The sequence below is a fragment of the Pinus tabuliformis genome, chromosome 3_1 (genome assembly GCF_031772625.1).
Source record: "Pinus tabuliformis cultivar Carrire ecotype Pingquan chromosome 3_1, CPIR1, whole genome shotgun sequence".
In the NCBI taxonomy this organism is placed as follows: domain Eukaryota; kingdom Viridiplantae; phylum Streptophyta; class Pinopsida; order Pinales; family Pinaceae; genus Pinus; species Pinus tabuliformis.
Genome location: NC_142301.1, coordinates 896,226,070 through 896,240,549, shown reverse-complemented (window position 1 = coordinate 896,240,549; position 14,480 = coordinate 896,226,070). Strand labels below are relative to the sequence as shown.

Below are 14,480 nucleotides of genomic sequence, written 5' to 3'. Positions count from 1 at the left end.
TCCTTTGCTCATCAACATATTCCTTAGCTTCTCCTTGAGAGCAAGCTTCTTGGCATCACTGGACCCCTGATATAAATCTAGGATAGATTTGAACATCTTAAATGCTGGCTTCTTCTCATGGATATGAGGAATAATATGATCTTTGACCCCCTATAGAATAATCCTCTTTGCCTTGGAGTCATTCTTATTATGTTGGGCTAATTGTTGGGGATCTTGAGGTGGTGCTATAACTTGCTTGATAAACTCTCCCACCCCATTACCTTCCAATGCTATTGTGATCCTTTCCTTCCATGAGTAGAAGTTAGAGGCTCCATCTATACAATGGTCTGCTCTGAGTCCTTGGAACACCATCCTCCTTACCCAAAGAACCACTCTTCAAAAACTCACAAACTGATATCTGTTTTTCACAAATTGATTTTTGTGTGTTGGTCTTTATGTGGATCTCTGCTCTGATAACATGCCAATTTTCCACGAAATTCAACAACTGCTTAGATGAATAATTTGAAACTAAAATTTCTTTCACCAAGACAAAAAATTTCTTAACAATAGGTAAGCAACGTAATGAAATGTAGAGATAAAACACAGTCAAACAATGCAACACAATTATTTTTCTTGGGAAACCCAACCGGGAAAACCCCTTTCTTTGCTGTAGTATTTATTAATAGAGTTTGAGTAATGGAATATCGTACAAGGCAATTTGTTTCACTTTGAGAACACACTTTTTATCACTGCTAACCTAGCTTGAAACACCCTGCATACACTTGATCCAACTCTTACTTCCTTGCGACTTGCTTGGCCCTATTTCCTTGTGCCGATCTCCTCCTATTTCCTAGCCCAATAAGGCCCCTATTCTTTAGGACATACCTCTTCAATCCTACCGTTGAAACTGCCACAACAATGTCTCTCTACAATATTGTGTATTGGCTCCTCCAAGGTATGCTCTCACAACAAGGCTCTCTCACACACAAACTTGTGCATACAATAATGATACATACATGTGCCTTCGTCCTCATTTTATTGATTCGATCCATGCTAAAACTGGCAGTTCACAAATTTAAAACTCGTGATTAATAAGTTAACTGAGTCGAATTGGTTCTTCTCTCTCCAATTATAACTTGGAGTTACAACTCATGTTTCCTTCAATCAAGAAATGAAGCTCCAATCGTCCTATTCGAAACTTACAACTGCCACTTGATCTGTAGTCAAACTGAAGAAGGTCCACATAACTAGTCCTCCAACACTACGCATGAATGTGCCGTCTCCAGACTCACTCCATGGTCAAAGGAAGACAAATCATGGTATTTTTGGCTAAGGCACGAGCTAAAGAAGACCTTCTAGCTACCATCTTCAACACTCCCTCTTAGCGAGGAAGGGATTCTGTACAACTCCCAACTTGTCTTTGAAATAGAAGAAACTACTTCATGCCAATGCCTTGGTCAAGATTTGTTTTATGCTCGTATGTCGGAACGTACGATAGCTTCACTATCCCTTTCCACACACAATCTTTGAGATGATGGTACCTGATCTCGATATGCTTGGAGTGATCATGAAAAACTAGGTTATCAGAGAGTGTAATGAAACTCAGATTATCTTAATGTATCACAGTAGGTTCCATCCCCTATCAGAAAAGTCCCACAACCAACTTCCTCATCCAAATAGCCTCGCATGCTACCAAACTGGCAGCCATGTACTTGGCCTTTGTTGAACTGAGTGCAACTGATCTTTGCTTCTTGCTGTGCTAGGAAACAACTACTGACCCAATTCTGAAGGCACCACCTGAAGTACTCTTCCGATCTGTGGAGCTCCCTACCCAATCTGCATTTGTGAAGCCTTCAAGCCTCATTCCATCAACATGTCTGTACCATAATCCATAATATGTTGTGCCTCTTAGATACCTCAAAACATGCTTTGTAGCAACCCAGTGAACTCTGGTCGGTTCCACCATGAATTGACTCAGCTTGTTCAGTGAAAAACAAATATCAGGACGTGTGTTGACCAAATACATTAATGACCCAATGAGATGATTGTATATTGTATAACATCTACTCGCTTTGCTATGCTAGCATCCACTTTCCCCTGGTTTGTGACTAGAGGCATGGCCATGGGCCTGCAATCTTGCAAATGAAATCTCCAAAGAATCTCTGTAGTGTACTTCCCTTGTCCCACAAAGATCTCATCATCACCATGCCAAACCTCTAATCCAAGAAAATAGTACATAAACCCCATATCTTTCATCTCAAATTCCTTGGCAAGGTCTTCCTTGCAATCCTAGATGACGCTGTTTACTTCAGTCAATATAAGGTCATCAACATAGAGCACTAGAATGAACGGAAGCCCTCCAACCATGATGTAGTACAGGTTGGCATCTGCCTCATTCTTAGTGAAGCCCAATCCTTGAAGGTGGTTGTCAATACAAGTGTACCATGCTCTAAGAACCTGCTTGAACCCATAAAGAGCTCTCTTAAGCTTGCACACGCGTGTCTTTGCTGAAGTGCTCAAACTCCTATCGCTGCTCCATATAAATCTTCTCATCGACCACTCTATTGAGGAGTGCTGTTTTCACGTCCATCTGGTGGATCTTAGACCCCATCTGTGCTGCAAGTGCCAAAATTGTCCTAATGGATGAATATTATGCTACTGGGGCAAAGGTCTCATCATAGTCTATGCCCTTAATTTGTGAGAAGCCCTTGGCCACAAACTTGGCCTTGTACTTCTCCACACTCTTATTTGCTCCATGCTTCACTGATCTTCCCTCTGGTCATGGCTCAATCTCCCAGACATCGTTCTTCATGGAGGAATATTCCTCCAACATGGCATCTTTCCAAACTTGTTGAGAAGTTGCTTCCTTATAACAAGAAGGCTTAGTGTCCACCAAACTTGTCATCAATGCCATATATCCCGTGTACCTCTGTGGCTTCTTGCTCTTCATGAACATGGTGATAGGAGCCTCAACATGCTATTGGGCATCTTGAATCAACCTGTTAGCCCACTTGGTTCTCTTCCTCCCTGTACTGGGAGTCTCTAATTGAGTAGCTATCTACTCTTGTCTTGGTCTCTCCTCCTCATCATTCTGCTGGTCATCATGCTTTGCGGCCCTCTTGCCACTAGGCCGAGACTCAAATTGTGATCTTGGCTGAGACTCCTTGCTTAGGAGCAAGTAGCTCTTCCTCAAGTACTCCAATATGCTCTCGCTCTAAGGAATATCTTAGACCCATGTCCTCCTAGAACCTCACATCCCGCCTGATAACTATCTTATTGAGTCCTGGTAGATACACCATGTGTGCACAAGCTGTATCACTGTATCCCATGAAAATTCCTTTTTCAGCTGTGGGCTCCAGCTTCTTCCTGTTATTTTTGGACACATGGCAATATATTTTTGTGCCAAAGATATAGAAGTGTGAAACAACAAGCTTCTTACTTGTGAAGGACTCCTCCGGTGTAACTCATCCAAGCACCTTGTGTAAACTCTAGTTTTGCAGAAATATTGCAATGTTGCATGCCTCTGCCCATAAGAACATATGTAGTCATTGATCATGCAACATGGCCTTGGATGCTCCAACATTGTTATGGTTCTTCCTAGCCACTCCATTATGCTGAGGGTGATGTGGTGTTATGAACTCTTTCCCGCTGCCCTCCTTTGCACACATATCCTTGGAAGCACTGGAGACATTCTCTACCATTGTCACTCCTCAATGCTTTGATCTCCTTCCTTGTCTGGTTTTATACCAATGCCTTATATTCCATGAACTTGGAGAAGACCTCATCCTTCTTCATAAAGAATATCCAAGTTTTACAAGAATAATCATCTATGAAAGTGACATAATACCTTTGTCTCATAAGAGATGGAGAAGAGAAGGGCCCACATACGTCTGAATGCACTAACTCCAAATTCCCTTTGGCTCTACTGTCTCGGCCTTAAAAAGTAGTGTTGATATACTTGCCAAGTGTGCACCCCTTGAACACATCATGCTGATCAAAATTGCATGCGAGAAATCCTGTGGTTATCTGTTGAAGAATCTTCAATGCCCCATGATGCAAGTGTCCTATGCGCTTGTGGCAAAGTTCTCTGACATCTTTACTCTGCTCATCACTTGCCTTGTTGCTTAAGGCTACACATGTCTCTACCTGCGACTTATAAAGGTTCTTCATCCTCACACCTATCCACTTCACCAGTGTAGAAGCAAAGTGCGTGAGGTAAGCCTTACCTCTACTGAAGATGACATCATATCCCTTGTCCTCAAGGGTAGCTACTGAAACATGGTTCTTCTTCAAGCCTGGAAGATAGAGAACATCATTGAGATGGAGAGAGCTCACAAACTCCCTTTCAAATTTGACAGTGCCAACTCCCTTAGATGTGTACTTGCCATCATCTCCGAGCTCAATCTGAAATTGCAAGTCCTTCTCCTCCAACTACTGGAAATATTCCTTCCCTTTCATATGGAAGGATGCCCAAGAATCAATGTACCATGTGCCGCTACCTACTAAGCTTGCCATGCAAGCTATCAATGAGAAATCTTTTTCAAACTGAGAAGCAAACCCATCTACCTCAGCTGATGTAGCCACATGATCCTTGTTGGATATCTTCTCCCTATTAGGACACATAGTAGCATAGTGCCCAAACTTGTGACAATTAAAGCATTGGATTTTGCTCAAATCCTTCTTCTTCTTCTTGACCTTCCCTTTGCCTTTCTTTCCCTTGACTTTGCCTGCCAAGGGAAATTTCTCCTCAAGCTTTGTCTTTGCTAATCTACCATTTCTGGTCCCTCTCCGGATTTCTCCTTGAACACAGTCACTCCATAGCTTTTCCCAACTAGGACATTTTTCTCTACCACTTACTGCATCCTAGAAGTTATGCCAAGACTTATGAAGTCCTACTAGTGCAAGACTCACAAGGTCATTGTCTGGTACAGTCACACCCACACTACCTAACTCATTTCGAACATGAGTGAACTTTGAAAGATATGTGAGGATGAGCTCTCCTTTGCTCATTCGCTTACTCCTTAGCTTCCCCTTGAGAGTAAGCTTTCTCACATCACTGGACCGTTGATAGAGATCTAGGATAGCTTTGAACTTCTCAAACACTGTCTTCTTCTCATGGAGATGAGGAATAATATAATTACCTTCCAACACTATTGCCATCCTCTTCTTCTATGAGCATAACTTAGAGGTTCCATCTAAATAATGGTTTGCTCTTAGTCCTTGGAACACCATCCTCCTTGTCCCAAGAACCGCTCTTCAAAAACTCACAAACTTGTCTCTGTTCTTCACAAACTGATCTCTGTGTGTTTGTCTTTATACAAATCTCCGCTCTGATACCATGTTAATTTTTTGCGAAATTTTGCAACTGCTTAGATGAATAATTTGAAACTAAACTTTCTTTCACCAAGACACAAAATTTCTTAATAGTAGAGGAGTAGACTAAAACATAGAGATAAAACACAATCACACAATTGAACTTTGGATCTCTTGGTTTGCACAATTTCACATCACTTCGATCACCAATTGCGCTGCCCCCCTGGGACAATTTTTGTTCTCATTATGGCAATGATGCGTTATGATATGCTGTTTTATGTTTGTTATAAGATTTTCAGATGTAAATTGTTTTCTTAAAGCACTATCCCTTTTCTGATTTTTATCCTTTTGTGAGAGATAGTGGCAGTGTTTGTATAGATCAGAAATGATATTTTTTGTGTTGATAGCTAGTTGTTCTTAGGGTTGTTGAAGAGACGAGGTTATCCATCTTCATTGTTTCTTTATAAGTGCACAATCTCATTATGAATGTAGCTGTCGTTGTCCTTGAATAGAATTATTTCTTTTTACTTGGCAAAAAAAACTTTCAAATATTTATAATAGGTTAGAATTTCTCTTATTGATATATGTTATGAAATAACAATTATTCAAGGGGAGGTTTTAACCACCCCCATATAATGCCATGAGGGGTTCTAAAGCTCCCTTGTAGGTTGCTATGAGGGGGTTCGAAAACACCCCATAGGCTACTAAGAGGGGGTTTTTAAACCTCCCTCATAAGTTTCTACGAAGGGGGTTCCTAAACCACCTCCAAACACTGCTACAAGGGGGTTAAAAACTACCTTTGTAGGCTTCTTTGAGGGGGTTCAAACCTCCTTGTATGTTGCTACAAGGGGGGTTTGTAATTGCCATTGAAAACTCCCCTCGTAAGTTGCTATGATGGGGGATTCTAATACCCATAAAATTTACTATGAGGGGTTTTCCAATACCCCCAAAAGTTGCTACGAGGGGGTTCTTAACGCCCCCAAAAGATAGTATAAGGGGGCTCCTAATGCCCCCAAAATTTGGTAGGAGGTCGGGTTCTAAACTCCCCTTGTAAGTTGCTATGAGGGGGGTTCCTAAGTCCCCCAAGCATTGCTACAAGGGGGTTCTAAAACCTCCTCGTAAGTTGCTACAAGGGGGATCCTAATGCTCCCAAAAGCTGCTATGAGGGGGGCTCCTAAGGCACTCAAAAGTTCTTGAAAAGGGAGTTCTAAACCTGCCTCTTGAGTTGCTACAAGGAGGGTTTTAACTGCCCCCAAAAGTGATTGAAAGGAGGTTTAAGCTACCCTTGTAAGTTGCTACGAGGGGGGTTGTAAGTCGCCCCTATAGGTTGCCATAAGGGGGGTTTTAAACCGCTTCGAGAAGTCACTTTTTGAGGGGGTTTCATGCTGTTCCTAAGTGTTCGCTTTTATGTTGAAAGGGATAAAGAGGAAGTTGTTCTTCTTCATCGTATGAGAATGCTTGGCGATTATAAGCAACTACAAAATTAAGAATAATTATGTAAACATGACTTATTACCACTTGGTTGTTTATTTCAAAATACATGTTAGCTACGATGGTGGACATTATTTTTAATGACATAATTATATTTTATTTTAATTTTATTCTTAAATGTTCGCTTTTATGTTGAAAGGGATAAAGAGGAAGTTGTTCTTCTTCATCGTATGAGAATGCTGGGATATTATAAGCCACTGCAAAATTAAGAATAATTATGTAAACGTGACTTATTACCACTTGGTTGTTTATTTCAAAATACATGTAAGCTATGATGGTTGACATTATTTTTAATGACATAATTATATTTTATTTTAATTTTAGTAAAGCGAGTGAAATAAAAACAACGCTGTTTATACCCGCTTCTTAAGAGTGTTAGAAAATATTAAAGAAGCACTATTGATAAATAGTGTAAAGAAATTCAACCTCTTAACTTTTTCACTCAATTCAACAATGCCACTATTACAGATCACAGTTAAAAGTGAAAAAATGAATTATAAACTCAACTAAAATGCTACTATTTAAGCTTTGAACTTGACTAAATGATAGCATGTTTGATACACATAACCAGATAGATAGGCAAAAAAATGAATTATGAACTCAACTAAATGCTACTATCTAAGCTTTGAACACAAAAGGGAGACTAAATGATAGCTTGTTTGATACAGGTAACATAACCAGATAGATAGGCATAGACTAGGTTAGGAATCTAGTAGATCATACTAGTCCAATACAAATTAAAGTGATTGAGAGGTGGTGGACAAGTGGAGTTCCAAAAGATATAATCATTTAAATCAAATATTTAGTTTGACATTTCTTATTAAAACAAGATAAAAATAGTCATATTTCTATACTTAATCAATAGAAAATAAAAAATATTGAATTTTATAAATTAGAAAATGTATTTTTAATTTTCAAAAATGAAATTAATAAAATTGAATTTTATAAATTAGGAAAAAGTATTTTTATTTAAAAAATGAAATTAATAAAAAAAAACAAAATTTTAGAACTTCATACAATCACAAAAAAAACAATAACAAATATTTTTCTTGTATCTAATGTTTAATGAAAATGTCATAAGAATTTAATTAATAATTAAAAGTCACATCAAAATTCACATCTTATAAATCACATTAAAACTCACATTTTTTAATGGATCACTTAATGTAATTTTTTAATGAAGATATATCTTATTATTATTATTTTTTGTAAATAAATAGCTATATATTTCATTATAAAAAAAATATTTACATCAAGAACCCGGGCCCAACCATGGCCAAAACGATCGTGATTACAACATCAAACAACAACATAACCCATTCCCATAAACATATCCAACAGAGAAGAACACATCAGGAGATACAATCATTATATAAAAAAGAGTCCAACTATGTCACCAAAGAAAACCAGCAACCAACGACAAAGTATAAACATTCTTGTTGTTCTGTCGAGACAAAAGAGGAGCCAAACAGTACTTGAGGACATCAACATACAAGTTCCACCGCAATACAATGCAATGTATATCTCAAAATGCAGGAGACTTTGAAAGAAAGGCGTAAAAACATTATAAACCATTGACACTAAATCCATTCAAACAACATTAAAACAATTCCAACATATGCGCAAAGAGTGTTGGGAACTACCATATCTATCACCAGTACTAGTACCATAATATGCTATACAATAAATCCAAGCCAATTATCTTAAGAAAAGAGACACAAAAGTACCTACCCTCACTTATCGTCCCCATACAATTCATTGTCAGAAGCGAACAACATTGGGGTATGCACGTTGTTAGCAGGGGCATTAGTGAGGTCACCCGAGCTTGAGTCAGTGTTTAGGAAAGACTCCACTTGCGCTAGATGAGAATCCACACTGTTCAAATAGAAATGTATATTACAAACCATTCTCTTTACATCCTCCAAAGACGAGAAAACATTATAATTTTCCGCCTGCTTACCCTTGAGTAGAAGACATAAATGTATAGTTTGTTGATTCAATGCGAAGGAGCTTAAGAAACTCAACCTCCTTTTTCAAAAATGACCAAGCTTTGGAAGCCACTTCGCCTTTGCACCAACAAATTCAGAATCCAAATCATAAGGATAGTCCCCAACCTCCACACTTTCCATATCCAAAATCTCCCTACAAACCTCTAGAGGCACTGAGTTGAAGGAAATGGCTACTGAGTCATAAGAAAAGAAGCATAATATGTTTTGTCCCACATAGCCTCCACCTCCTCGTTGACTAGCCATCTATTGCCTTCGGGCCGTAAGCACTACTAAAAAAAGACAATGAGGACAACCAATAGACAAGCCACGACCTATGAAAGACACCGAATGCTGAAAAGGAATACCCTGAAGACCTGACTTATAAACAAGGTTGTCCAACCAAAACCATTCCTCATGACCCAAACCAACATATTATAAAATTCACTACATATCTAATGCAAAACCCAACAAATCCACCATATAAACTCAACACAAGAACCACAAACCAATAAAAGAGAGCCCCAAGACATACAAACAAACCTTTGCAATATATAAGTGAATAGAGAAAATGACATATAATTGTGTAAAATCAAGTGACTCCAAGCTTGATCTTGACTGGACCAAGAATTGAGAGCCTAGCTACTTTGAATTTGTCCACACCACTGCCCCAAGAACAAGAATTTAATGTGATACCCTGCTAAATTTGGCAACTAGGGCCAAACTCCATGTGGGTCATCTTATTTATGGCAGATGATATTTTTCTTGGATCCCTCTCATTGAGAGGTGTAGGATTGATCTAAAAATCATCTGATTTCGATAAGTATTCTTGGAGTTATGAATTTATTTGTGTTAAAGACAATTTGTCAAGGTCGACCAACAACCAAATAAACCCCACATGTGCTCAACATTTTAGTATAAAAGGAGATGACTTGAGAGTCATTTCTCACACACACTTCTATCTTGATTTCTTTCCACTTGTTTTGGGTTTTAGTGGAAGAGAAATCTAGGAGTGGAAGCCCTAGATGTTGGAGGATTGAGGCTGCCCTAGCCGCAGTCAAGAAGAAGAACGCTGCCCTAATCTAGAGGATGCAGTCAAGTGAGAAGCCCTAACGCTACAAGGAGGACAACCCTAGTATCTACACAGTCAAGTGAGAAGCCCTTACGCTACAAGGAAGACAACCCTAGTATCTACGTAGTCTAGAAGATAGCCGAGTTTGTGGACAACCCTAGTATCTGATCACTATTTTGGGTGCGGATTTTAGAGAAGAAGAGCCGCAGCTCTTAGCCACATTGCAAGAGGCAAGAAGGATGGCTTGAGGACTATTTTATGACACATTGGAGCAGTCCTACCTTGCTAATCAAGTCGCAGACTATAGGTGAGTTTTGTGCATGTTTTTGAGGTGCATATCTCTGTGTATAGGGCCGCAGTAAGGGACTACTACAACAATTGTTGGGATGTGAAAGTTAGATGGTCAAGAGGCCTAGAAAGGCCCTCCTAACCAGGCCACAATCATCTCTAAGGGACAATGTAAGGAGACAACATGGAGGGTTGTGATAGGAGCAATTGCTGGAGGTGACAACAGATCTATTATGGGCTAGTTTAGGGCTGTTTCTAGGCACCATTAAGAGAAGGAAAGGCAAGCAACGAGGCCGAGGAGAATATGAGCAATACACTACTGTTTGTGGATTGATAGCTGGGTGTGTAAGGCTGCCAGATTCCCTAACCAATCACCATATAAGCAGCAGTGAAAGCAACAAATGGAAGAACAATGAACAATGTTGTGGACAACAATGATAGTAAATGGGATAGCTAGGAGCTTTGTGGAGCTAAAGATGCATGGGACAACAAGGTGACATAGTGCTGCTAAGATGCATGGGACAATAGCAAAGTATGTTAAGACATATGGGACAACAACAAGGTATGGCAAGGGAAAGTGGGATAACAGCTGTGACATGGCAGCAAAGGCACATGGACAACAAGGCAAGCATGGTGCAGCATGGAAAGCATGGACAACATGGATGGAAGTGGCAAGCATGGTGCTACTAGCACATGAGACATGCTGCATGAGTAATGCAACATAAGGTGAAACAGTATGACATGTACAACATGGTCATGAGATCCAACATTGTGATGATGGGTGCAACATGGTGCAACGCGGTGAGGTGTAACATGATGACGAGATGCAACACAATGATAGATGAAGGAGTCACATTGGAGAATCAATTGAAGCAACATGTCTTCAACTGATCTCATGTATCATCTTCTTAGAGATGATCTATGCTCTTATTTAGATAAATCAAAGTGTTGATTTCTATTGTAAATGTACTATCTCTCTCTCTCTGTGCTGAACTATTGAAGAACATATGAGAAGAATTGATCAAGGGTTTCCCCACATTGGGGTTTGTCTTTGGCTAGCGCCACATCTTGTGTCCTCTTGTCTTAGCTTGTCTTCTGTGATTTATGTTTATGTTCTATGTGCAATTTACTTTAATGCTGATGTGATTGCTAATCTGGAAAAAATATTGAGCTAACTATGAAAATTGAAATAAATTTCTCTAAGCATAAAACATACCTAAAATTAACATGGTATCAGTGCCGAGGTGAAGACAAAGCCCAAGCAAGAGCGAAAGAGAAATCACCGAAGACAGTTGGGAAAGGACAAAAGGATCAATGGATTTGTCATCCCTCTTCAAATTCACCAATGGTGAAATCGAAGTAGAGAATATTATCAGAATGGCGCAACGAAAGCTTCTGATGGCCTACCTAAAGACCACTTCATTGGGAAGTCTGGATCTAAGGGTGGAAAGAAAGATAGATGCCTTGTTTGTAATAAGTTCGGCCATTATGCGAAGGAGTGTCCAAATGGCAGGGACACATCTCTTGATGAAGATAACAATCATTCCAGGGACATCTTCTATGATCGAGGGAATGACATGTAATGCAGGTCATTAAGGAAACAACCGACTCTTTAAAAAAGCAAGGAACCCCAGGTATGAAGAATCAAATATTGTTTCTGATAAGATAAAGAAGCGTTATTTTGTATTGGCCTTCTTCTTTAGATTCTTTGGGAATCTGGTGTTGAGTCCTGAAAATGTCATTCATTTGCATTACACTTTCACTATTATGTCCATTATATCACTTCCATTTCACCTCCATTTCACTACATGTCACCACATTCATCCCACTTTCATTATCATTGGGCCACCTTTATATTTTTCCAATCATTATTATTTCTAAGTCTTTTAAGTGAATTTGTGGTTAAACATTAGAAAATAATGTGCATATGCTTATACCTAACAAATGGGTTGAGTTTGTTGACATGTGTAGGTTGAAAGGAGACTTCTAGAAGACCCTTATGTGGCACTCTAAGGCCAAATTCGAATTTGGTTGGAAAGAATCATGGGATCATGAGGATATGTGTCACATCTCCTAATTGTATTGTAACTCTAAGAAGACATGTGTCTTATCAGTTCCTATTTTGATTAGGACTCTAGAGGTAGAGGGAGAGATTCATGGATTATCATTAATGAGATGGCTCTCATCTTTTTGTATAAATAGGAGATCTCTCTCCTTCATTTGCTAGTCTTTCTTAGTGCTTTTAGCTTGTTAGTCCCATGGCTTTTGAAAGCTTTGGAGAACTTTGTTGTACTTTGCACTTTTGAAGAAATTGAATAAAGCTTTGATGTTCTCAACATGGAAGGAGATGTGAAGTAGATGTCATGGAGCATATTAGGATGTAAGGTAGAGTAGATTTCATTTTGTAAATATTGTTTTGTAGAATGTAAGGTAGATTAGATTTTTCATTCATGCAATTTTAATTCATGCAAGTGTGTTTAATTTTGCTTTGATTTCATAGGTAGTAGGGGGCCCCTGCCTTGTATAGTTGTCACTTTAATTTCTTGCATTTCTTTTTCTTATTTCATGTATATTAATGTACAGATGTCTTTACTTTATTTTCTTGTATTTCTTTTTCTGATTTTCATGTATATTAATGTATAGTTTGAATTACTGCATTTTATTTTCTTTTTAACATGTATATTATTGTACATAAATTGCTTTCAAGTTGATTGTAGATTAGTGATGCACATAGCATTTTAATGAACTAATGACGTGATAGAATCATCTTGTCCTTTTGCTGAAGCAGCAAGGATACTGGGTCTCATAGTCATTCTCTCATTATTTGATTATTGCATTTTATTTTGATTGAACTAGTTGTATATTTACACTTTTGTTTAAATACTAACTCCATCAATAACATGTTTTAAGTTCTTTTGAAGTACTAAGTTTTGGAAGTTACCATTAAGGACATAGGCCTTGTCTTGAAATCTTTATCCATACTTGTCCTTTAAAAGTATTCTTAAGACCTTAGAAAACCAACAAGAACAAAACCCCAAAAACAACATAAACTATAAAACAACGAAGTAAGAGAAAGGTTAACTAAGCACATATAGTGCACCACACTTCATCAGTTTACGATACCCGGATTGATAATTTATGTAGAGCAATTTAAGACATTAAATTGACTAGACATTTTGGCGCCGTTGCCGGGGAAGTGTAATTAGGAGACCTTATTTCTTACATCTGAAAAAAATTATTAACAATTCTTGAGTATGCTCTCCTCCTGCACTTTGCGTGATCTAGAGGATCAGAAAAAGGATTGTTAAGTAAAAAAAAAGGGTTAATAATTCTTGAGTATGCTCTCCTCTTGCACTTTGTGTGATCTGGAGGATCAGAAAAAGAATTGTTAAGGAAAAAATAGGAGACAAAATAAACTTCAACATTTCAATTGATTCAATAAAAAAAAAATAAAAAAATGATGAAAAAATGAAACTCAACTGCTTTGATAGGTTCAAATTGTCCAAAATTGTCTGGTTTTGCTTTGTAGTGGTCTTCAAAACACTGTATCCTATTTTAATAAGGTTTTGCAACTTAGCTGCGGAAACTTGGCATAGTCCTCTTTGTTCTCGGCAATCTCGTTGAACATCTCAATACATTTCTTCACCAAATTCTTCCTGATCACCTTCAGAATCTTGTTCTGCTGCAGCATCTCCCGAGAGATATTCAGGGGCAGATCATCGGAGTCCACAAACCCTAGGTATTCGGGAATAATCTCCTCACAGTTGTTCATTATGAAAACCCTTCTCACATAAAGCTTAATATTGTTGAGCTTCTTCTTTGTATCAAAGAGATCGAATGGAGCCCTCTTCGGAACAAAGAGAACAACCTTGAACTCCAATTGACCCTCTACAGAGAAATGCTTCACGGCCAAGTGATCCTCCCAATCATTGGTGAGACTCTTATAGAACGATGCATACTCTTCCTTTGTAATCTCCTCTGGCTTTCTCATCCAGATGGGCTTTTGCTTGTTGACGAGACTCCATTCATGCGACACTTCCTTTACCTTCTTTTTCTTCTTATCTTTCTCCTTTTCCTCCTCCACTTCCTGGATATCCCCTTCATCTTCCTTCTTCTCCTCTGTCTCCTCTTCGTCGTCACTGACCTCCTTCTCGGTGGTCTTCTCAGTCCACAAATAAATGGGGTAGCTAATGAACTCGGAATGCTTCTTGATCAGATCCTTCAGCCGCCTCTCCTCCAAGTATTCCATATAAAAAAAAAAATTTCAAAATCAATTTCACAGCCGAATGCAGAACTGTTAACTCAGGAAAAATGCGTAAACACAGGAAAAACGTCAAACTTCAAACGTTCGA

The 14,480-nt window shown here is 38.6% G+C and overlaps 1 protein-coding gene and 1 pseudogene across 1 annotated transcript in view; one reads left to right on the top strand and one right to left on the bottom strand.

Annotated features, from left to right (window-relative positions):
• LOC149190526 (vesicle-associated protein 4-1-like) overlaps positions 1 to 12,133 on the top strand; it is a 28,869-nt gene extending 16,736 nt beyond the window's left edge. Inside the window, exon 2 of the mRNA XM_089412204.1 lies at positions 12,100 to 12,133. Coding sequence (XP_089268330.1) covers positions 12,100 to 12,118 — 19 coding nt within the window. The 3' untranslated portion in view covers positions 12,119 to 12,133. The remainder of the gene's footprint in view (positions 1 to 12,099) is intronic.
• Positions 12,134 to 13,663: 1,530 nt separating this feature from the next.
• LOC149190525 (heat shock protein 90-1 pseudogene) lies at positions 13,664 to 14,377 on the bottom strand (annotated as a pseudogene).
• Between the last annotated feature and the right edge of the window lie 103 nt (positions 14,378 to 14,480).